Genomic DNA, 23,056 nt, shown 5'->3' with positions numbered 1-23,056 from the left:
ATTGATAGTACATGTTTTGCCAGTTACAGAGCTGCTATAGTTGGTGGTAGGAGGGTGCATATGGCTAGTCTAGGAGGGTGCATAGGGCAAGTCTTGCAGTGGGAACGGTCACAGAGGTAGGAACCACAGGGTAGGGAGATGAGTGCAGAAGAAGCATAAGGTCTGACAAGAATATTGCAGAAATTGGGACGGCAACGAACAGCTATTCTAGGTGTAATGGGCAAGATTTCAGACAGAATGGATTTCATTTCAGGGCACGATTTCATCTACTTTGACAGGGCCATGACTTTCTACAATCATGCCCTGAAATGAGATCCATTCTGTCTGAAATCTTGCCAACCACACCTAGAATAGGTTTTCGGCACCTTTCCAATCTCCGCAATATTCTTGTCAGACACTAAGCTCCTTCTGCCTCCATCTCCCTACCCTATGGCTCCTACCCCTTTGACCATGCCTGCTGCAAGACTTTCCCTATGCACCCCTCTACCACCAACTATAGCAGCCCTGTAACTGGCAAAACATATGCTATTGAAGAGAGAGCCACCTGTGAAATGACGCATGTCGTATACCAGCTGTTATGTAAAGACTGTTTGGTATTTTACATCGGCATCACTACCTCCAAATTACCAATTAGGATGATTGGGCATAGGCAGAGGGTGTATACTGGCAACATGCAATATCCTGTTGCATAACATGTTCTACAAAATGACAATTGAGACCTCAGTGCCTGTTTCTCTACACGTGCTATCTGGATTCTTCCCCCAGACACCAGTTTCTCAGAACTCCACAGTTGGGAACTAGCACTACATGGATTATGAAGCTTTAGAAGCAGTTATAAGATGGCTTTTGAGTGGAGAAGTAGGGAAAGGGCCTGTGAGAGAAAAAGGTGGGGGGGGGGGGGGTGGAGAGGTTTGCCAGCGAGAGATGAGAGAGTTCAGTATTTGGATGGGATTAATGTTTTACGGATCTGCTGGAGGTCACGTTTGACTTCTGGTATGGAATCATAGTCATACTGTTTGTACACAGTGATCTTGAAAGGTTCTAGAGACTGTCAGCCACATAATCACTGTTAGTTATATTCTACAGAAAGAATATGATTAGGACCAGTTTTTAGGTAATGTGAAGCTCTTTGTTCCATAGTGGACTAGCTGAGAAATGGTCTAGGGCAGGAAGGTGAAGTCAGACTGCAAGTGAAGAACTCCTGGATGATTACAAGGGCAAGGCTGAAAGGAAACAGAATAGAATCAGAGCTGGAGTGAAATTGGAACTGTCCTGGCACAATTTTATGTATGATTTGCCAGGCTTCAGTTAGTGGTATGGGTAGAGAAAAAGATTTAACATTTTGATGCTTTTAAGACTTTTGTCAGGATTTTGGCATATAGACTGATATTAGTAATGGGAGTCTATTGAGCGTGCCTGGAAGCAATGTGTGTTAGCAATGAAAGAAAGTTCTCGGGTTAAGGGAGGCAGAGTAAGTCAATGATGTATGTTAGAATTATTGTTATTGTTGAATTATTTGAAAGGTAGAGTGAATGCACCCACTTGCCTTAATAACACAATCTAACAGTTAAACAAAGCAGGATGACGGATATAGTCACAGAAGGAATGAAACAGGGAATAGAAATGAAGTTGTTAAATGACCAACAACAGTCACATCACCTTAGCTTCCACAACATGTTGAAACTTCTCTTTAAAGAATGAATCTTTCATTCTGCAAATGAGTCTGCATAGTTTTGAAATTTCGTGGGAGATCAAACTGTGTGCCAGAGGGGAACTTGAACTCAGAACATGTCTTTTGAGGGCATTGCTCTAACTGACTGAGCTATAAAGGCATGTATTATAACCCTGCTTCAGAACTTTACTTCTACATCTACATCTACATCTTCATCGATACTCTGAAAACCGCCGTCAGGTGCAAGGCAGAAGGTACAACCCATTGTACCAGTTATTAGGGTTTCTTCCTGTTCCATTCACTTACGGAGTGAGGGAAGAATGATTGTTTAAATGCCTTTGTGTGTACAGTAATTATTCTAATCTTATAATCACAATCTATATGTGAGTGATACGTAGGGGGTTGTAGTAGATCTCTAGAGTAATCATTTACTTCTGCTAATACTTCTAAAAACAGGAGAAAGAGAAAGGCAAAACTACAGCAGCAGGTTATGGAATATAGTGAGACACTGGTTTGTACACATCTCATATAAAGAAAATTGAAAACTGAACAGTGCCTTTTGGGTTGTTAGAATAATGTTGGAATTCACCTACAACAGTGGCATCATTTATCTTCATGACTAAATAATACTGTTTGTTCAGAAGACTGTGTAATAGTATTCCTCTGGGAACAATCCTCTTGACTTTGAACTATCACAATTGTGAAAGTATACTCGTATGTTTGATGATTCATATTAAAAGTTATAATTCAACAGGTGATGGATGTTTGAAGAAACCAAAGACCATACTAAGTGAAGCACAAAAATATTGCATTGTTCTTATTCTTTACACATTTCTTAACGCTACTGTTAGTTATGTAGTGCACATTTTTCTTTTTGTATATAATTGACTCTTCACAATGCTTTAAATTGCATAAATATACTCTTCACTGTAACATTTTCTCTGGTGAGAGACTCAGAATATCATGAAGTAACTTATTTTACCACAAGTAAAATTTTTGGGTTTGTTTAATCAGATCTTATTGCAGTAATTGGGATTCAGTTATTTGATGAATTTGATAATATACTTACCATGGGCTGTGTTACCAGCAACCAACATGTAAGGCCTGTCCCCCAAATTTTCAAAAATTTTTAATATATCTGCAATTGTATCCACTTTAAACCAATCTGTCTTTTCAAATTTCACATGAACTGGTGAAATTATTGCTAATGTTTCTATAGAACATTCTCCATTCTGACCACAGTTCTGTGTACATGTACCTCCACTTCTTACACAGAGCTTCTTTTCCCAATCCTGAGAAGATAAAAATAGAATATGATACATACACCAAGAAAATATAGTTTTCTGAAAACTAAAGTCAGTTGCAACATGAGACAATGTTAAGATGTATGATATTACATGAAAAACATTGACATCTAAATCTAAATGATTACTCTGCAATTCACACTTAAGTGCCTGGCAGAGGGTTCTTGAAACCACCATCAGAGTATTTCCCTACTGCTCCACTCCCTAATACCTCATAGGAAAAATGAAGACTTAAATCTTTCTGTATGAGCTCTGATTTATTTTATTGTGATGATAATTTTGCCCTATGTAGGTTGGCAACAATAAAATATTTTCAAGCTTAGAGGAGAAAGTTGGTGATTGAAATTTTATTAAATGGTCATGCCACAATGAAAACTCCTTTGTTTTAATGGTTTAACACCCCGCCATGTTCGTGATTCTCTCTGCCCTATTTCGTGACAGTACAAAATGAGTTGCCCTTCTTTAGACTTTTTTTATGTTCTCTATCAATCCTACCTCATGAGGAGGATCCCACACCACACACCAATACTCCAGAAGAGGATAGACAAGTGCAGTGAAGGTAGTCTCTTCAGCAAACTTAATTCATCTTGTAAGTATTCTGCCAATAAATCGCAGTCTTTGGTTAGCTTGCTCCACAACATTAAGTATATGATCGCTCCAATTTAAGTTATTCATAATTTGTGTCACTAAGTATTTAGTTGAATTCACAACCATTAAATTTGTGTGATTTATAGTTTAACTGAAATTCAGCTGATTCCTTTTAGTACTCATGTGGAGGACTTCACACTTTTCTTCATTTAAAGTCAATTGCCACTTTTTGCACCATACAGTTAACTTGTCTAAATCATTTTGCTTTTATGATGTGTTGACTTTATGAAATGGTAGGTGATACCATCATCTGTAAAAAATCTAAGAGGGCTGCTCAGATTACCGACTAAATCATTTATATAACTTAGGAACAACAGAGAGCCTATAACACTTCCTTGGGGATGCCAGGAATCACTTCTGTTTGACTCTATTATTTTCTATAAATTACTACAAATTGTGACCTTTCTGACAGGAAATCATTAATGTAGTCACACAACTGAGACGATACTCTGTAGGTATGCAATTTGATTAGAAGTCAGTTGAGAGGAATGGTGCCAAAAGCTTTCTGGAAATCTAGAAATATGGAATCAATTTGAGATCACTGTCAGCAGCACTCATTACTTCATGTGAATGAAGAGCTTGTTGTATTTCACAAGAATGATATTTTCTGAATGCATGTTACTTGCCAATAAATAATTTTCTTCAACATAAATAATAATATTCAAATACAGTGTATGCTCCAAAATTCTACAGCAAATCGACGTTAGTGATATGGCTCTGTAATTTAGTAAATTATTCCTAGTTCCTTTTTTGAGTACTGATGTGTTCTGTGTGACTTTCCAGTCTTTTAGTACAAACCTTTCATTGAGTGAGTGGCTGTCTATGATTGCTAATTATGGGGTTGCTGTATCAGCATAATGTGAAAGGAACCTAAATGGTGTAATATCTGACTTGGAAGACTTGCCTTTATTTAGTGATTTACACTGCTTCACTACTCCCATGGTATCTACTTCTAAGTTACTCATGATGGCAGCTGTTCTTGATTCAAATTCTGGATTATTTTCTTTGTCTTCTTTGCTGAACGAATTTCAGAAAACTAAAGCCCCTGCTTTAAAGATGCTGTCATCAGCAATATTATCAGTGGTGTAGCGGCATGACTGTTTAGGATAGGGAAATTTAGTTTTGTGCAATATTCTGAGCACAAGTTACAGCCAGGTGCGGGCCGGATTGCAGTGAGTTACGCATAACAACAGTTGCGAAGTAGGATAGAGAATAACTCAAAACTGTGTACTCCTAGAACAAAATTAAACTACATCAAATTTCCCACAGAAAATATTCTACTCATTTTTTCTCTAGACCTAATAGTCTACATGAAGAGAGAGAGAGAGAGAGAGAATATTGAAATACCATGTGATTCACATGCACTACAGTTTAGTTGGTTTTTGTAAGCCAATTTAATGTAGCTTCCCAACTTGATAGACCATATGTGTCCTATACCAAAGTGGTAGTTAGTTAATTACATTCGTGTTCCATGGATCATTTTGCATGATAAATCATCATGATGTGGAATGAGTCATTTCACATTCATATTGCAAATTAATTTGTACATTTATTTGTACTCTGAATATCACAGTATTATTATTATTATTATTTCCACCACAACTTCCTCCACATCACTGTGGTGTGTTGTATATAGTCACTGTTTACATCCTGTATGTGTAGATGAACACGTTGTAGATCAAGAGTGGCAATGTTTGTTTAAAAAATTTAGTTATGTCTTTAAAAATCCCTGAAAACAAAATGGAAATAAATGTCCAACCAAATAGGGCCCCACATGCTTTGGTATGATTTATAAAATCTGGGTTGCCTCATGTGCCCTGAGCTTACCTGCCAATGACAGTCATCAGCACCACCAGCACATAGTACGCCCTGACGTTGCATGTGCTTTTTTTGATAGAGGCTTGTAGTAACCTTGCAATCCAGGCAGTTAAGCCAGGATCCCCACGGTCAAATCCTCTACTAAAAATATGACCATTTATTGTGAAGGTAAACTGTGTAAAAGTTTTACATCTGAATAATACTTCATAGATGTGTGACAATTGTTCATCTATCATTTTCCACAAGCATAACATGAAAAATTCTCACATTCTTGTGTAAAAACGGCTATGTTACTCATTAAGAGTTTTATAACAACAAAAGTAATCGATTATTGACAATATAAGGAAATTGGATAAATGCAGAGTTTCACCAAGTAGTGGCAGTAGAACCCACGTACAAAAAGGTTTAATTTTTACAAGCTTTCGAGGTTTTTTCCTTCTCATCACGTCCAGTAAGTCTCCCCTGACCTGGGCTTCTGGATGACTTTTCTGAACTGTACCCCTTTTCCTAAGCCTCTCCAGTCCTTTTCCTTTACCCCTCTTCCTTCCCCTTCAACTCTTCTGCCAGAAGAAGGAGCCACTGGCTCCAAATGCTTGTAAAAGTTAAACCTTTTTGAGTGTGCATGTGTTCTCCTGCTGCTGCCTGCTGAGTAGATTTTTTATCTATCCATTTACATTATATTGTCGTTAAGAGTTTTGTATGTCTTATTTTTTCAATGTGAAACATATTTGAGAAGATATAAGCCTGGCTGAAGTTCCAAAGGGCAATGTGAACGGTTTTACCCCAGCAATGAAAAACTGGTTTTTACTCAAAAATGCACTAAATTTGATAGTAGACTGTTTTTTACATAAAATCATTTTGGACAACATTTCATCAGTGAGTGAACTCTTTAAGGCTTTCTGGGACAAGAGACAGTGCTGTGTTAAGTTGAACGACTCACATGTCTCTTCCAGTTGACTCATATGTTGTGCATGCAGCTGATCCTCTTCTTTGGGTCATCAGCTACGTCACTCTCACCGTTTAATTCTTCTCTGAAGATGGTATCAGGTTAAAGGGAAAAATATTAACCAACTCTCTATTCTTGAAATAAATCATGTACTCATACAATCTTTTCAGTTCAACGACAATATATTTTCAGCTCTCATCCCCAAAGCAACAATTATTCTGTACAGGTTCCAGCAAGCCAACTGGTGACAAGATAATTGTCAGAATCGACAAAACACCCATACAATTACATACATGCTGCCTCATACAGAGCCAAGACATGAAGTAAGACTATTCAATGCACACTTCATCTGTCTCTGTAACAATCCTCATGCCACCACAAAACATGGAACATTATACAAACACTCTTTGACTTTTTGATATAAATTCCAAGGCACTTATCGGGGCCGCTCGTCTGATGCAGCTCCTGGCTTCTCATGACAGCTGTTCCTCCTGCACACACAGGTATTTGTGGCACAGTAAACAGGCTTTCTCATCCTCGTCATTAAACTATTGGGTATTCGAGATGGTGGAGAGCCACGTGTTTCTAGAACTTACCCCGAAACTCTCAAAGCACTACATATCACTCCCCTTAGCTCGAACACACGATATTTTACACATATTCATGATGTATATTAATATCTACCACAACACTAATTTTTATTTCAATCAATATACAATATATCTTGTTTACTCCTTGTGTACTTAATACCTAGATCTTCCTTTTCTTGTTTTTGTTCATTTCAACAATAACTATCTGAGAATTTCACCCATGTTGGAGTTAGTACTTTTACACCCAGGAATTGTGGGGACAACATTCCAATCACAAACTCCAGGTGGCACAGACTCTTGATTTCCTCATTCCTTAGTATAATTCTCTAAACTATCTTTTCTTTGGACTTAACAGTCTCATTTCCTACAGTAACTTGTAGTCTGGAGGAAACTCTGGAGAAAAACAACGAACGTGTTCTTTCCAACACTCATAACTCCTAATAACGCTGTAAATGCAAAGAATCCAAACTTACCAAAATAATCTCTATAAAACTATGTGACTTCTATCACGATACTGTCCTTCCCTTTAGGCACAGTTCCTATATTTTGCCTCCGGGTTGATCCTATGGATGCATTACCTCCTTGCATTTTGGTAGGTATGTCTCTTTCTTTTTCCTATATTCTATGGTACAGGTCAATTCTCTCCTTGGTGCCCCTGCCTGCACAGTATAGATCAGTCTCTCTTCGGTCTGCCTGTCTCCCCTTTTCTTTACTCAATAAAAGCTTGGTGCACCCCCCTTATTCTTTGTGAGTAGGCCACATGGTTCGTTACCCTAGTATGTATATCTACTGTACTGTATACTGTCACTAAATATTCCCTGGCGAAATTCAATTCTACTTCACACTTCACTCTTACGTCTGGGTACCTATTTGATTCCCTGGAGTCCTCCACTACTTTTCAATGTTCACACTTTCAGCTGACCTCATATTTATATATAATTCAATATATCATACCTTTCTTTATTCTATATTTGTCCCACTGTGATACAAATCATCAGAACAAATATTCAACTAGTATTCCTAAATAATTATTACCATTAGTTCCTCCCTGGCTTATGCTCGTTAGTTCTTCCTTAGTTTCTACTCTCCTTCATTTCTCACACTTCCTTGTGCAATATATAACCATCTCTGTTCTTATACCTATGTATAAATATATAAGAAGCGACAAAAGAAAAAAAACAGGAACAATGCAGATCTGTCATGTATCAACCATACAATATGTGCATCTACCCAGATGTACATATGTCTTTATTCCCCTCCATCCCTTGGCGGTTCTGACTTCGCTTTAGGTTTCTAGCCTGTAATTTTCATGTTTGTGTCTAAGTGTAATTTTGTGTGTATGTCGATGTGTGTTCGTGCAGCCTGATTCTACGGCCTATTTATTTGAAATAAGTTGGAGGTTATAGGAAACTACGGAGAATGAGAAGGACTTTAGCGATAGAAGTATACGTATATGGAAAGAGGGAAAGATAGACTGGTACTCAGATGAGAAGTAAGAAAGGAAAAAATAGGGATGGTTGCTAAGATCAAAGGAAAAAAAGAAGATAGCCCCAAAGACAGGAAAACCCTTCCCACCCCCCTTCCTTAGGATCACTACTTTGTCGGTACTTGAGTGAGGAGCCAGAGAAGGTATGATGTTAAACATCTCCAGCAGAACGGACATTCTCACCTTCACCTTTGAAGTCCCTGAAGAAAAATCTTAGCAACACCTATGGAACAGCAAATCAGCAAATGGTGAAGAATCAGTCACACTTGTTTGCAAGGGTTGTCTGAAAGGTGTGGTGTGTGTGTAGTGTTAGTCATATCTTTATCTACACTACCCACCCCTTTCAAGATCGATACAAACCCTCCCATCTACATCACATCTAATAAAAGGTATAAATGTTCTATAAAAATAGAAAATTATACACTACGATAAGATAGTTATTTCATTAGTCACTTCATATTATATTATCCTTAAATATAATATTCTGTTCTGTTCATTCCATCTTAAAGTCACTCTGTTAGTACCATCATATTATACCTTCTACCAGAATATTATTCTGCTTGTTTCGTTTTATGTTTAGAGATCACTGTTTATCTGTGATTCTCTTAAATTAGTCACAATCTTGTAGTCATATTCGGTCACTTAAATACTAACATGATAGGATAGTTTAAGAGGTTATGAAGAAATTACAGAATAGTTGAAGATTTGAAGGGAATTCTGGTAGGAAAATTAATGTGGAAGTAACACCGAAAACAACTCAGGAACCAACAGTTGTCACTCCGCCCATTAACACAGAATGTTAATGCCCATGGGAAATATACAACTTTAGGTCCTTTATGTTGTGTTTTCCCTTTTCCAATCCAGTTATAGGATCTACTAAAAATAGTGTCTTGGTATGGATTACTGTTTGTACCCGGAAAGGTCTGTCATATTTCCGAAAAAAATTATGTGTCTCTTTCTTCAAGGCTGAGCTCTGAAGATGCTGCTTTACAAGAACTAGATCATCAACTTTATATTGAGGTTCAACAGCCTTCTTGTTATATTTGCTCACTTGTTGTTGTGCTCTGTTAAGTATGTTCTTACAGACTATTTCCTGTTGAAGTTGGAAATTGTCTACAGGTTGCTACGGCCACACGAAACATTTAATAAGGGGTTCCCCTACAAAGAGTTTACCTATTACCCTATTACCTCCAAAGGCATTAGTCCAGTTGATAGATGTGGTAATTCATTTAAAATAAGTTCAAAGTCTTTAACTTTTGTCGCTCATGATGTATGTTTTTCGTGGCAGTAGGTGTGGCATAGTGTTCCAATTTCTTTCATAACCATTTCACACGGATTCGAAAATGGGTTATAGTTGGATATTAATATTTGACGGATATCTTCCCAAACTAAAAATTCCTTAAACTCATTACTAATAAACTGAGGACCCTTATTGGTGAGAAACCACCTTGGTTATCCTACCTTCACAAAATACTGTTGCACACAGTGAATTACAATTGGTGTATTTGCTTTCTTAATAGGGTATAACTTAACATACTTAGACCAACGCTCTACGAGGACAAAAATAGAGGCCATTCCTCCTTTTCCTTTTGGAATTGGTCCAAAGAAATCTGCAGCTGTTAGATTGTGTAACGCTTTAGGAATAATTGGATACATTTTGTATTTTACGTGAGTGTTACTCACTTTCAGTTTTTGACAAATTTCACAAGTTTTAATGGCAAATGCTATTCTATGTCCTAGCTTTTTAAAATAATAGAACTTATTCATATGAGCAATACATTTCTTTATATCGAAGTGTCCATACCCCTTATGAATGTACCACACTAACTCATCTTTTACTAAATTCGGTATGCATAAACGCCAATGTTGGGTTGTCTTACTGTCTCTCCAGAACAAATTATGTCCTACAATCTTCCACTTTCCATCTTGATTATGAGGCAACAACTTCCTAACACACATAACAAATATATCTGTAAACTAAGGCTCACACTGGATGTCATATGTTATTTTCTGAGCCAATTCTTGCACCTTTTTAAGGGATATTCCAGTGTTAAAAAATTAATCACAAAAATTACGCCAGGTCCTTCTGTACACTTTAGTTCTTTCATGCCTACTGGTAGCCAAGACAAAGCATTGGGTACAATATTCTCCAAACCCTTTATATACTGGATTTTAATGTCATATTCTTGAAGAAACAACATCCACTGCATCCATCTTCTGTGTAGTAATCAACTATTCATTAAAAATGACAGAGCTTGGTGATTTGTAGAGACATATATTTCAGACCCCATATCAGTGTTTGGAATTTCTGTATACTCCATATTATGGCCAATAATTCTTTTTCTGTGGCTGCATAATTCAGTTCATGCAGTTCATGTTTGTTGAGACTTTGGCTAGCAAACGCTATTGACCTATGGTCTATACTTTCCAAACCCCATTCGCCTTGGAAAAGTTCTGCGGCTACACCATAGTCTGATGCAGCGGTTGAAATCTTGAATGGTTCACCCATCTCCGGATGGTGCAATATCGGTGATTCTGATAGTGCCCGCTTTACACTTTCAAATGTGTTATGAGCCCTTGGTCCCAACTCCATGGTATTCCATCCATAATAAATGCAAAAGTCAAGGGTAGTTTAACTCTTGACTTTGTATATAGTGTCTGTAATACCCTGCCATTTCAAGAAATCCCTTCAATTGTCTTATGTTTCTAGGTGGTGGACAATCCTTAATGGCCTCTATATGTTCTGGATCGGGGTTATTCCTTGTACACCTATGATATGTCCCAAGAATTTTAGCTCTTGCCTCGCAAAGTGCGATTTAGACAATTTGACTGTAATACCTTTTTCTTTAAATCTTTTTAGGTTCTTCCACAAGATCAAGCAATGCTCGTCCCAGGTGGGTGAGATTATCAGTATATCGTCTACATAAATGATTAAATCCTTTAATAATTCTCTTCCTAACGCTTCGTCCAGCACACTTACAAATACTGATAAATTCTCTTCCTAACGCTTCGTCCAGCACACTTACAAATACTGATATCGAGATATTTAATCCAAATGGTAACACATTAAAATGACAGGATTTCCCATCAAATAGAAATGCGGTATATTTCTTTGAATCTGGATGTAACCATATTTTCCAATACCAGCAGTCAGGTCCATCAAGCTAAAATACTGTTCTTTCTCAAATTTGACAATACCTCGTCAATGTTAATAGGTCTATCTCTTTCAGTTTCTATATGTTTATTTAGGGTGCGTGCATCCAGTACTAACCTCATACCTCCTGTAGCCCTTTTCACTACTACTAAAAGATTATTTATTACACTCGTACTGCGTTCTATTATTTTATTGTCTATCATTTTATCTGTCTCCTCCTTAACCACTTCCTTGAAGTTTACTGGGACTGGGTAAGGTTTACAAAAGAACATAGTAATATCTTTGATCTTAAATTTACGTACAAAATCACTAATACTACCCGGACTATCAGAAAACACCATTTCATATTCTAGTAGAATCCTGCCTAAATCTAACTTTTGGTCATTTGTTAATATTTGGTATTTGTATACTTTGTTTTGTATGTCCAACCAGTGCAAAGTATGACTCATGTTTTCAATCTCTGGTGACAATTGTGTGGTAGCTGTTAATTTCAAACATTGAGCCTCTGTTGTTCGTTTACCCATATTGTTGTCTGTCACAAATGGTACACAGCACTTATAGTCTCCTTTTCCACAATAAAGCAAATTTTCCTCAAAATTTAACACGAAATTAAATTCTGACAGCAAGTCTAGGCCAAAGAACACATCCCTGTTAATATTTTCTACTACTAGATGTGTTTGATGGAATGTAATACTGTCGATGTTACAAGTTACTTGGGTTTCATATTTGATAACCTTACTTTTAGTTCCAGTTATACCGACTATATATACTCCTGTTATTGGTAGTATAGGTAAGTCATGCTTAGTTCTTAATGTGTTAAAGAAACCCTGAGAAATAAGTGACACTTCACTAGCCGAATCTATAAAGATGTTAACTTCAAGATCTTTTATTCTTTCAATTATAATTGTTCGTGGATTAATGTTGGTATCGGTATTCTTTGATGGGTACTTCATGCGTAAAAGTAACATATTTATTATAATTTAGGCCTTCTAATGTATTTCTATGACCTGGTCCCTGGCCCAGGTCCAGATTGCACTATGTTTTCCTCGCTATTTGTACACACAGGCTGGTTACCAAATCGAGGTATGACGTTACTACTTTGGACTCTATCATTACTCAGTACAAATTCCTGCAATGAAGCTGGGACTTTATTTGAAGGTGGGTGTTTCTTCTGAAAATTTTTGTTACCATCATTCTGCCTATGCTGATGTACTCTCGCTAAATTTGCCTCTGTCTCTTAAAGTTACCACTACTATTATTATTTCTCCAGTAATTTTGACTTTCATTTTGATGTATGCTTTCATTTTGGTCCCTATTTATGGCATCAAGTGCATCTACAAAGGACAATAATTCTTCTACCATTTTCCAACCACTACACAATACATCCTTTCTGGCATAAGTGGGTAAACATCTTATAAGAATCCTAACCAACCCTTCTTCTTCCATGGGTGTATCTACGCACTTCGCCCTCATTAAAAGCCAATCACAATATCTTCTCATTGTACCCCAGGAACTATTGCAATATTTTGGGTCCCACAAATCCGATAGTAGTTCCTCCAAGGCACTGGCTGACCAATAATTTTCTTTGTACTTTTTCTGAAAGTCTGCCCAAGAAGAAAATTCAATGTTTATGGTACCCCACTCTGAGGCTTCTCCCAAAAGATAACCCACTGCAAATTCAATCTTTTTCGTGTCTTCTCAAGACATGGGTAATGCCTGGTTAAATCGCTTCAGGAAGTGAGTTGGGTGTACCTCCCCATTCAGCTTAAACTTAGGGAATTGGCTTGATAACCCGGAATTCGCTCCCCATTGTAAATCGTTCTCGACTTCACTGGTTAACACTACACTAGTAGAAGTCCCTCTGTTCCTACTCGGTCCTGCATAAGTTTGAATTCTTTCCATAACTCAACATTTCTCTTAGTGTCATCAGGTTCATAGGATAGCTTTGTAGACATGTTGTCAGATTACCTATATTTATTAAATCTGACGTGTCTAGTTTTTCTTTAACATTTCTTTCTAAGTTATCCATGCGAGTGTTGATCCCTGAAATTTGCAACTGGACAAAAGGAATTAGCTTAACCTGTTTCTCAACACTCTCTTTCAGGGTGTGCAACATCTGCTTTACAGCATCAAATGTAAAATGGCATACACTCTGAAATGATCCTAATTTTTCAACAAGTTCTGTTTCTACATTATTACATTTATCTTCAATGTCCAATTCTAATTTTTTAGTTAAATCCTGAAATTGCTGATCCTGGCTTTGGTTAAACTCAGTAAATAATTGTTCAATGTGGGTATTCAAAGAACTGGTGAGTTCACTCTTTAAATCTAATTTCAGATTTTCTACCTTATTATTTAAAGAGTCAAATTTGGTCTTTAACAAAACTATATTAGCTGCTTGACTGTTCACGGTTTCGCTTTGGCTACTAAAACCTCACTCTGAGCATCTAATTTGATGTTTAGTTGTGTATTTACTGAATCTAACTTAAGACTTTCATCACTTAGTTCTTGTCTTAAAGAAGCATTTTGAGCATTTAAATCTGCTCTTTGAGTATCTAACTTAGCATTTAGTTCTTTTCTAAAAGAAGCATTTTTTTCACTTAGTTCTTTTCTTAAAGCCACTGAATCTGCTCTCTGTGTTTTAAGTAAATTCACTACCTCAGACCAGTTTGGCACCTCCTTACTCACTGTCATAGCCATGGCTGGTTCTGAAGTTTCCCCTGTTTTTTAAATGCTATCCATATTCCTATGGATTTTTGACCTAGTGATCATCTAAAACAACTTCCTCTCTAAATGTACTAGCTACAGTACTATAATATTTGAACAGTTTCTTCTTCCTTTTTTTATTTATTTATTTTTTTTTTTATTTTCTACCTGAACAATTATTGTTGTTCACTCTCCCAGCGTAGAGTTTTATGCTGCATTGGCAAATAGGTGTAGAATCAGCACCGGTGAATAACACAGGCATCGGCAGTGTCAAACGTTGGTTGTAGTGTTGGCATCAGCTAGCAGACATGAAGTCAGCAACGGTGAATGGCAGCCGTTGCAGTCAGCAATGGTGGCGGGTTACTGCGTCACCATCGTTTGGTTACTGCGTCGACGTTAGCGGCTGGTTGCTGCATCAGCATTGGCTGGTTACTGCGTCAACATCAGTGGCTGGTAGCGGCATGTGTGAGAACTTCTTCCTCCCTGCACCCAAATCTTCTTAATCGAAAAGTTAAGATCTTCCCTCCGTTCTTTTGACATTATTACCTTCTCTCATCTTATATTGTGTTGCATTTGCAACTTTCTCCCTTTGGTTCAGTAGACACAATGCAATTACTCGAAACAGTTTCTCAGTCTTGTTATGCCTGGTTGCTATGGCAATTCAAATATCTTCTTCCTGTTCTTGCCTTACAATTTCCCTTTTTCTTTGAGCCCTGTCACTTGGTCGCCACGTTCTAACACTTTCTTGGATGACAAGAGACAGTGCTGTGTTAGGTTGCACGACTCACATGTCTCTTCCCGTTGACTCATACGTTGTCCATGCAGCCGATCCTCTCCTTTGGGTCATCAGCTACATCGCTCTCACCATTTAATTCTTCTCCGAAGATGGTATCAGGTTAAAGGGAATAATATTAACCAACTTGCTGTTCTTGAAATAGATCATTTACTCGTACAATCTTTTCAGTTCAACAACAATATATTTTCAACTCTCATCCCCAAAGCAACAATTATTCTGTAGAAGCTCCAGCAAGCCAACTGGTTCCAAGATAATTGTCAGAATCGACAAAACACGCATACAATTACACACATGCTGCCTCATGCAGAGCCAACACATGAAGTAAGAGTCTCTATACAATACACATTTCATCTGTCTCTGTAACAATCCTCATGACAGCACAAAACATGGAACATTATACAAACATTCTTTGACTTTTTGATATAAATTCCAAGGCACTGCTGGTAACCACTTGTTGGGGTCGCTCATCTGATGCAGCTCCTGGCTTCTCATGACAGCTGTCCCTCCTGCACACACAGATAAGTGTGGCACAGTAAAAAGGCTCTCTCACCCTTCTCATTAAAATATCAGGTGTTCGAGACGTTGGAGAGCCAAGTGTTTCTAGAACTTAACCCAAAACTCTCGAAGCACTACAACTCCATTCACACAATGTAATTCTAGAAGGTCTATAAAATACCCATCTATGGCTGCCATAACATCTTTGTCAGACTCAAAACAATTTCCAGCCACACCAACTGTCCATGTGGTGGCATATCAGCTGAACAGGGTAGATGTTTCAAAATTTTGCACTTAAACTCCACCAATTTTCCAAGAACCACAGCAGCTTCCTGAACAGTGGAAATGCCCACATTAAATACACTCCTGGAAATGGAAAAAAGAACACATTGACACCAGTGTGTCAGACCCACCATACTTGCTCCGGACACTGCGAGAGGGCTGTACAAGCAATGATCACACGCACGGCACAGCGGACACACCAGAAACCGCGGTGTTGGCTGTCGAATGGCACTAGCTGCGCAGCATTTGTGCACCGCCGCCGTCAGTGTCAGCCAGTTTGCCGTGGCATACGGAGCTCCATCGCAGTCTTTAACACTGGTAGCATGCCGCGACAGCATGGACGTGAACCGTATGTGCAGTTGATGGACTTTGAGCGAGGGCGTATAGTGGGCATGCGGGAGGCCCGGTGGATGTACCGCCGAATTGCTCAACACGTGGGGTGTGAGGTCTCCACAGTACATCAATGTTGTCGCCAGTGGTCGGCGGAAGGTGCACGTGCCCGTCGACCTGGGACCGGGCCGCAGCGACGCACGGATGCACGCCAAGACCGTAGGATCCTACGCAGTGCCGTAGGGGACCGCACCGCCACTTCCCAGCAAATTAGGGACACTGTTGCTCCTGGGGTATCGGCGAGGACCATTCGCAACCGTCTCCATGAAGCTGGGCTACGGTCCCGCACACCGTTAGGCCGTCTTCCGCTCACGCCCCAACATCGTGCAGCCCGCCTCCAGTGGTGTCACGACAGGCATGAATGGAGGGACGAATGGAGACGTGTCGTCTTCAGCGATGAGAGTCGCTTCTGCCTTGGTGCCAATGATGGTCGTATGCATGTTTGGCGCCGTGCAGGTGAGCGCCACAATCAGGACTGCATACGACCGAGGCACACAGGGCCAACACCCGGCATCATGGTGTGGGGAGCGATCTCCTACACTGGCCGTACACCACTGGTGATCGTCGAGGGGACACTGAATAGTGCACGGTACATCCAAACCGTCATCGAACCCATCGTTCTACCATTCCTAGACCGGCAAGGGAACTTGCTGTTCCAACAGGACAATGCACATCCGCATGTATCCCGTGCCACCCAACGTGCTCTAGAAGGTGTAAGTCAACTACCCTGGCCAGCAAGATCTCCGGATCTGTCCCCCATTGAGCATGTTTGGGACTGGATGAAGCGTCGTCTCACGCGGTCTGCACGTCCAGCACGAACGCTGGTCCAACTGAGGCGCCAGGTGGAAATGGCATGGCAAGTCGTTCCACAGGAATACATCCAGCATCTCTACGATCGTCTCCATGGGAGAATAGCAGCCTGCATTGCTGCGAAAGGTGGATATACACTGTACTAGTGCCGACATTGTGCATGCTCTGTTGCCTGTGTCTATGTGCCTGTGGTTCTGTCAGTGTGATCATGTGATGTATCTGACCCCAGGAATGTGTCAATAAAGTTTCCCCTTCCTGGGACAATGAATTCACGGTGTTCTTATTTCAATTTCCAGGAGTGTATGACTTTTGATACTGTTTTGCAATATATGCCTCTTCTAAAGCAGTTTTTCATCCAGTTGGAGCAAAATAGTTCAATGTTATTTGCCAATAATTGTTGCAACTTTATGGCCCATCAGAGATGATGTCACCAAATAAGTCCTCCGTTTGGTTTACCAAAACTGAACAAGAGAGTGACACAAGAATTGGACATGGGATGGTTGTAAGGATCAAACCTGAGCCAAAGGCTCAGCATTCTCATGCGCTATCATCTATGCTATGAGAACAACTGACACTAATTATATATGATGGGCTGCTTAAATTTGCATATGAACTGGCCTGATTGGCTACTTCAATGCTAATTACCTCTGAAATGGTGCAAAAAACTGAATTTTGTTGTTAACCGTTATTCCCAGTACAATCTACCCAGCAACACCGTTACTAGCTTTTCATAGTCTTTCTGATCACCCAGTGTGTGAGAGTGTGTGTGTGTGTGTGTGTGTGTGTGTGTGTGTGTGTGTGTGTGTGTGTGTGTTTAAATCAGAAGTGCACATTAAATCGCATAATCAAAACTTGACCTTAGGATGGTAAAATGAGTGTGCAACTTACTTCTGATGACATCATAAAAGAAAGACAAAGAGAGACAAAGAGTATGACTACTGGAAATATAAATTGTTATCAGAGGGGTACAGGCATGTATGTAAGTTCAATCACTCTGTGTCTTGTAACAAGAATTCTTTTTTTGTGCAGTGGAAAAGTTTGTTTTAAACTGCAGTCTATAGTCACATCAGACAAATTTTTCACAACAACAGGAAATAGAAAATACCATTAGCTACAAATCGTTATCTGAAAAGTTAACTATCAATTACATCCTCTGTAAGAATTCCACAATGCAACTGTTTATTCAGAATGACCAATATGATTTGTTAACAGGTATCCATAAGCAGACAGTGGCAGGTACAACACTGGTATCACTGCATCTTGCCTAGATGGTTCATACGATAAAACATTACCAATACAAACAAGAGTGTAGCATTAGTTTTTTGCTTCTGTGTATCTTATTAAATCATAACTATAACAGCACAGAAAAAGTTACATGTTTTTACGTGTAAATGCAGAACAAAACCAATGGAATATGGCTTCACATTTACCTCAATGTCTTGGCACTTCTTTTTGAGTTCATCTGTAGCATCAATGGACAATGATTTGAAGGCATCTAGTATTGGACGATATCCAGTGCATCTACATATGTTTCCTCCAAATGAATTTTCAATTTCTTTCATGGTCATATCTTTTCCAGTCTGTAACAAACTGTTTATGAATTTCATTATAGTTTGGTTCTGGTGAAATAATGAAAAGTTGAATTCTTTTTAATAATCCCAGCTGTACTCATAGCACAAAATTATTGGAACAGTTGCCTGCCATCATGTTCAACTCCCAAAAATACAGTAATGTCAGTCATTCAACAGAATTCCTTTGGACAAATACTGAGCCATACTACCTATATAAATACCAATGGTTGCCTGTTATTACGGTCAACTCCTTGAACCTCAGAAGTGCACAAACTGCAGTCATTCAAAGGAATTCCTTTGAAGGAATACTGAGCCATACTATTTCAATAGCTACCAACAGCTTCCTGACATTTTCTGGTGGAGAATCTCAGTCTGAAAGCAAAGATGTACCTCCAAACTTCAGTCTAATACCCCATAAATGTTTTGCAGTGTTCATACCAGGTATACATGGCATGATTTTTTGCAAATGTTTCAAGACTCCTAGTATTACAATGGAAAACAATTAGGAATATGCATGCTGACAAACAACAGGAGTCCTGTCAACAACTGTTAAAAAATTTCAAATACTACTCATTCCCTCCCTTTACACATTTGAGGCACTGATTTTCTTATACAAAAAACAATATATCGAGTTACCTTTCATTAGAAATGTGGAATGCATTCAACTACTGTGATATGACTTTCAAAATGATGGAGTACAGCAATGAGTCACCCTTTCCTTTCAGGCTTTACTAAAGCAAATCTAGATTTCAGCTAGTAACTAGCCATTATCAATGCAGTATTTCAGAGTTTCTGTAATGGAGGTAAACTTTGAGTAGAACACATCAGTTTGCTGTATGGTGCTCTCTATCAAACAAAGGGTGCCATACAGCCAACCAATGTGTACTCTGCAAAGCTTACCTTCTTTATACAGTAGTCTTGAATGAACTATGACAGGAGCCTGAACAACAGGGGACTGACATACTGGAACATGTATTTGAAGACATTCTGGAACTTGGTTACATTTGGATATGAGATATGAAGTGTGGTAGACCTGTGGGTCATTTATGCTTCATATTAAGGTAATCAGGTTAGATGTAGGTATTTTTGCTATCGCTTGGGAACAGCTTTTTTTTTTTCAATAAAGCTGGTTCTACTAGATATATTGGTAGCTTCATCTACTGAAAACCTACTCAAAGTTTATGTTAAAAGTAATGCTGCAAAAATTGTTTAATACATGCGCAGTTATCACACAGTAGAAGAGTTTATAAATCCTCACCTAAAATAACCAAGTAAAATATTTCCAATATATATTTAGTTTAAACAGTTATAAAGTTTAGTTCATTATACAGAAGTCACTATTGCTTTTCTTATTATCAGTTAGTTATAATATTTAATACAAACTGTAATTCTGACTTGTCCCATATCCATGAGTAACAATGCACAAAAGGAATTCTGGTGCCGATAAAAATAAAATGAAATAAAAACAATGACTGAAACTAAATAAAAAGTGTAAAATACAAATTCAGTTAACATTACAACCACTCTCTCTCATTTTCACTGGTATTCACATTATCATACAAACCAAACTGGACTAACTGTGTAGTGTAGAGTGTGTGTGTGTGTGTGTGTCTGTGTGTGTGTGTGTGTGTGTGTGTGTGTGTGTGTGTGTGTGTGTGCGCGCGCGCGCGCGCGCACGCACATATCCATATATGTGAACTCTAACTTGAAAAAGGATTTGTCCATAAGATGCAGTTTTCAGTTGTGTTTGTGTGGCTGTCAACGGCTCAGTGCCTTCACTAAGTGAGTTCTGACCTAAAAACAATACTCTCTGGTTAGGTCTCAGCCTGTTTTTACTGCTGCCTCTGAGACAGTACGAGGACTGATCCATGATTGTGGAGCTTCTGATCAGCATGTCATCAGTGCCTCCAGCCATAATGGCCAGTAGATGAATCCTAATGGCCACACTGCTTCTCTGCTCAAGCAGATCCTCATTTGGCCTCAGAACCCTGTGTGAACCCCATTCCAGACCTTCCTACCTCTGAAAAAAAAATCTGAGGAGGCACTGGTAATTCTGCACTTTTGTTTGAGCACAAAAAATAATCTTTTAACAAGTGGCTTACGGAAACGTGTTCACCATGAGTGCTGCACTTCGGAGGTAGCTACCCACAGAGTAAGAAATCCCACATCATCAGATTATGCTGTAATGGCAGTTGAGCAAAAAAGACTTAATCTCACCCTAGTAGCCAGAAGAAGGTGGGTCACAGATGAGTTGATAACATAACCAACTGCATTTAACTATTCATCTTTTATAACCACTGATCTTCCCACTGATGCATGATGTTGTATTTCAAAGTGATGCATTAGCATACAGGGGGATATAACATTAAGCTGTACTTTCAGTGAATTGCCATGTGCCCTGGCACTTCTTTAGATAACACCTCCTTCCCCAGCCTTTGAACACAAAGAGTGACACCCTGGGTAAACTGGACTTGTGTAGCTGCCAGGTATGTATTTTGTATAAATTGGAGAGTACTTAGGGGGCCAAAGCAGATGAGAAATTTTGGAACAATAGTACATCTCTACTATTGCAGTGCCATTATGATTGCATTTAACTTTCCATCAAATAATGTTAGTTCATTTGGTTAGTGACTCTTGAGAACATATTCATGGAAAACCAATGTGCATCTAATAGAGATCCCTCAATAACTTGACTGCAAATGTAGCCTTTAGTTATGTTCATCACTTAAAATTTGAGTAATGTATAGCTAACGATGTAACCACGTGTACTACCTATTCCGCAACTCATTAAATCTAAAATAATATCAGGTCTCTTCAGTAACTAGGGCAATAGTAGGTGTCAACTTTTAGTTAAGGTGCACTTAGATGGACCATATTTTATGGCAATATTTGGCAACAATAGCATTGCCATCAATATTGCTGTAATGTGGCTGCAACAGACAGCAATTTTGTGTATGGCTGGATGATATTGCTGATGTGGCAGGCTGTTGCATGTAGTTGCTGACTTATTGCCTAGGGATTGATGGAGTTACCCATAAAGGATGGAGAATATTTCTTATTGCAGGGAAATATCTATCTCTGTCCATGTCTGTAAATGCTTCCCTCTCATTCTCATCTTTGTTTCCTTCTTCTCTCATCGAAAGGGCAGCAATCATGTGTTCAAATGACAAAAATATCATTTCGCTTCTGCTCGAACTTTTGCTCATACACATACAGCAACATGTGGTTGTTTGTTGTCATGAATTAGTTATGTACAGCAATGTGGAAATGGACAAATTTTATAAATTCAATTCATTTACAACACGGTTATGGGATGATGAAAGTAATCTATACACAAACTGCAATCTGAGAAAAGTTAGTTGGCAAGCTTTAGCTTATGAGCTTGGAATCATGCTTGATGAACTGTACAAAATATTCCAAACTCTTAGAACCTATGCCAAATGCGAGGCAAAAAAATTGCAGAGGAAAAGTGGAAGCGCATCTTTTTCTGTGTGGTTTGCATTTGATATGATGAGTTTCATACTATCAAAAGATGTACCTGAAGCGGGAATTTATATTGTAAACAGTAGTGTGTGCTTCTCCCCAAGGATAAAATGAAGACTGTATTCTTATGTCAAACTAAATGAAATCTTGCAGCCCTACCAAAGCATTGCATACTTCTGGTACCATCAAGCTTACTAAGTTTAAAAAGGTACATCTAACTTCTATATGAATTACGAGCAGTTAATAAATTGAAGGGTGACTGACAGTTAAGTTGTAACTGGTTTACACTCTCACATGTTTCTATTGGTTTAAGGATACAGGATACTTTCCCGGCTCAATATTATGTAAAAATCAACACTTATTTCTTTCAGGCACTGTTTATAATGTATATGTTCTACAGATTTTTTGTTGATATCAAGTAATGAAGAACACTTTATAAACAAATTAGAAGTATTTTGAATATCTTTGAACCTGCTTAGGGTTATTAAAAAAATTACAAAGAAATTGATGCAATTTTTTCCCAAAATGCTTCCTCAAATTGAGGTACCATTTAATTCAATGTTATACATTTGAAGGAGACAAAACTTTTACCAGGAACCATCCCGGCATTTGCCTGAAGTGATCTAGGGAAATCACGGAAAACCTAAATCAGGATGGCCGGACGCGGGATTGAACCGTCGTCCTCCCGAATGCGAGTCCAGTGTGCTAACCACTGTGCCACCTCGCTCGGTCTTTTACCAGATATGTATGACATGATGGCTGAGGTACTAGGCCTATTTAATTCCACCTATTATGTAAATTACAAGGATAAAAAAATATAGCATCTTACATTTTAATTTTTATAATTTTTTCTTAATAAATATGTTATTTTTTCTATAATTTAGTTGATTCTGCAATAAAGCTTG

The 23,056-nt window shown here is 38.5% G+C and overlaps 1 protein-coding gene across 1 annotated transcript in view; it reads right to left on the bottom strand.

The window, feature by feature from the left end:
* LOC124776986 (xanthine dehydrogenase-like) overlaps positions 1–23,056 on the bottom strand; it is a 437,142-nt gene that overhangs the window by 262,380 nt on the left and 151,706 nt on the right. The window contains exons 5-6 of the mRNA XM_047252231.1: positions 18,528–18,687; positions 2,742–2,964 (exon numbers count right to left, since the gene is read on the bottom strand). Of these exons, the coding sequence (XP_047108187.1) occupies positions 2,742–2,964; positions 18,528–18,687 (383 nt within the window). The remainder of the gene's footprint in view (positions 1–2,741; positions 2,965–18,527; positions 18,688–23,056) is intronic.

The sequence above is a fragment of the Schistocerca piceifrons genome, chromosome 2 (genome assembly GCF_021461385.2).
Source record: "Schistocerca piceifrons isolate TAMUIC-IGC-003096 chromosome 2, iqSchPice1.1, whole genome shotgun sequence".
In the NCBI taxonomy this organism is placed as follows: Eukaryota; Metazoa; Arthropoda; class Insecta; order Orthoptera; family Acrididae; genus Schistocerca; species Schistocerca piceifrons.
Note: the sequence above shows the minus strand (reverse complement) of the source record. Positions and strands in the feature narration are given on the sequence as shown.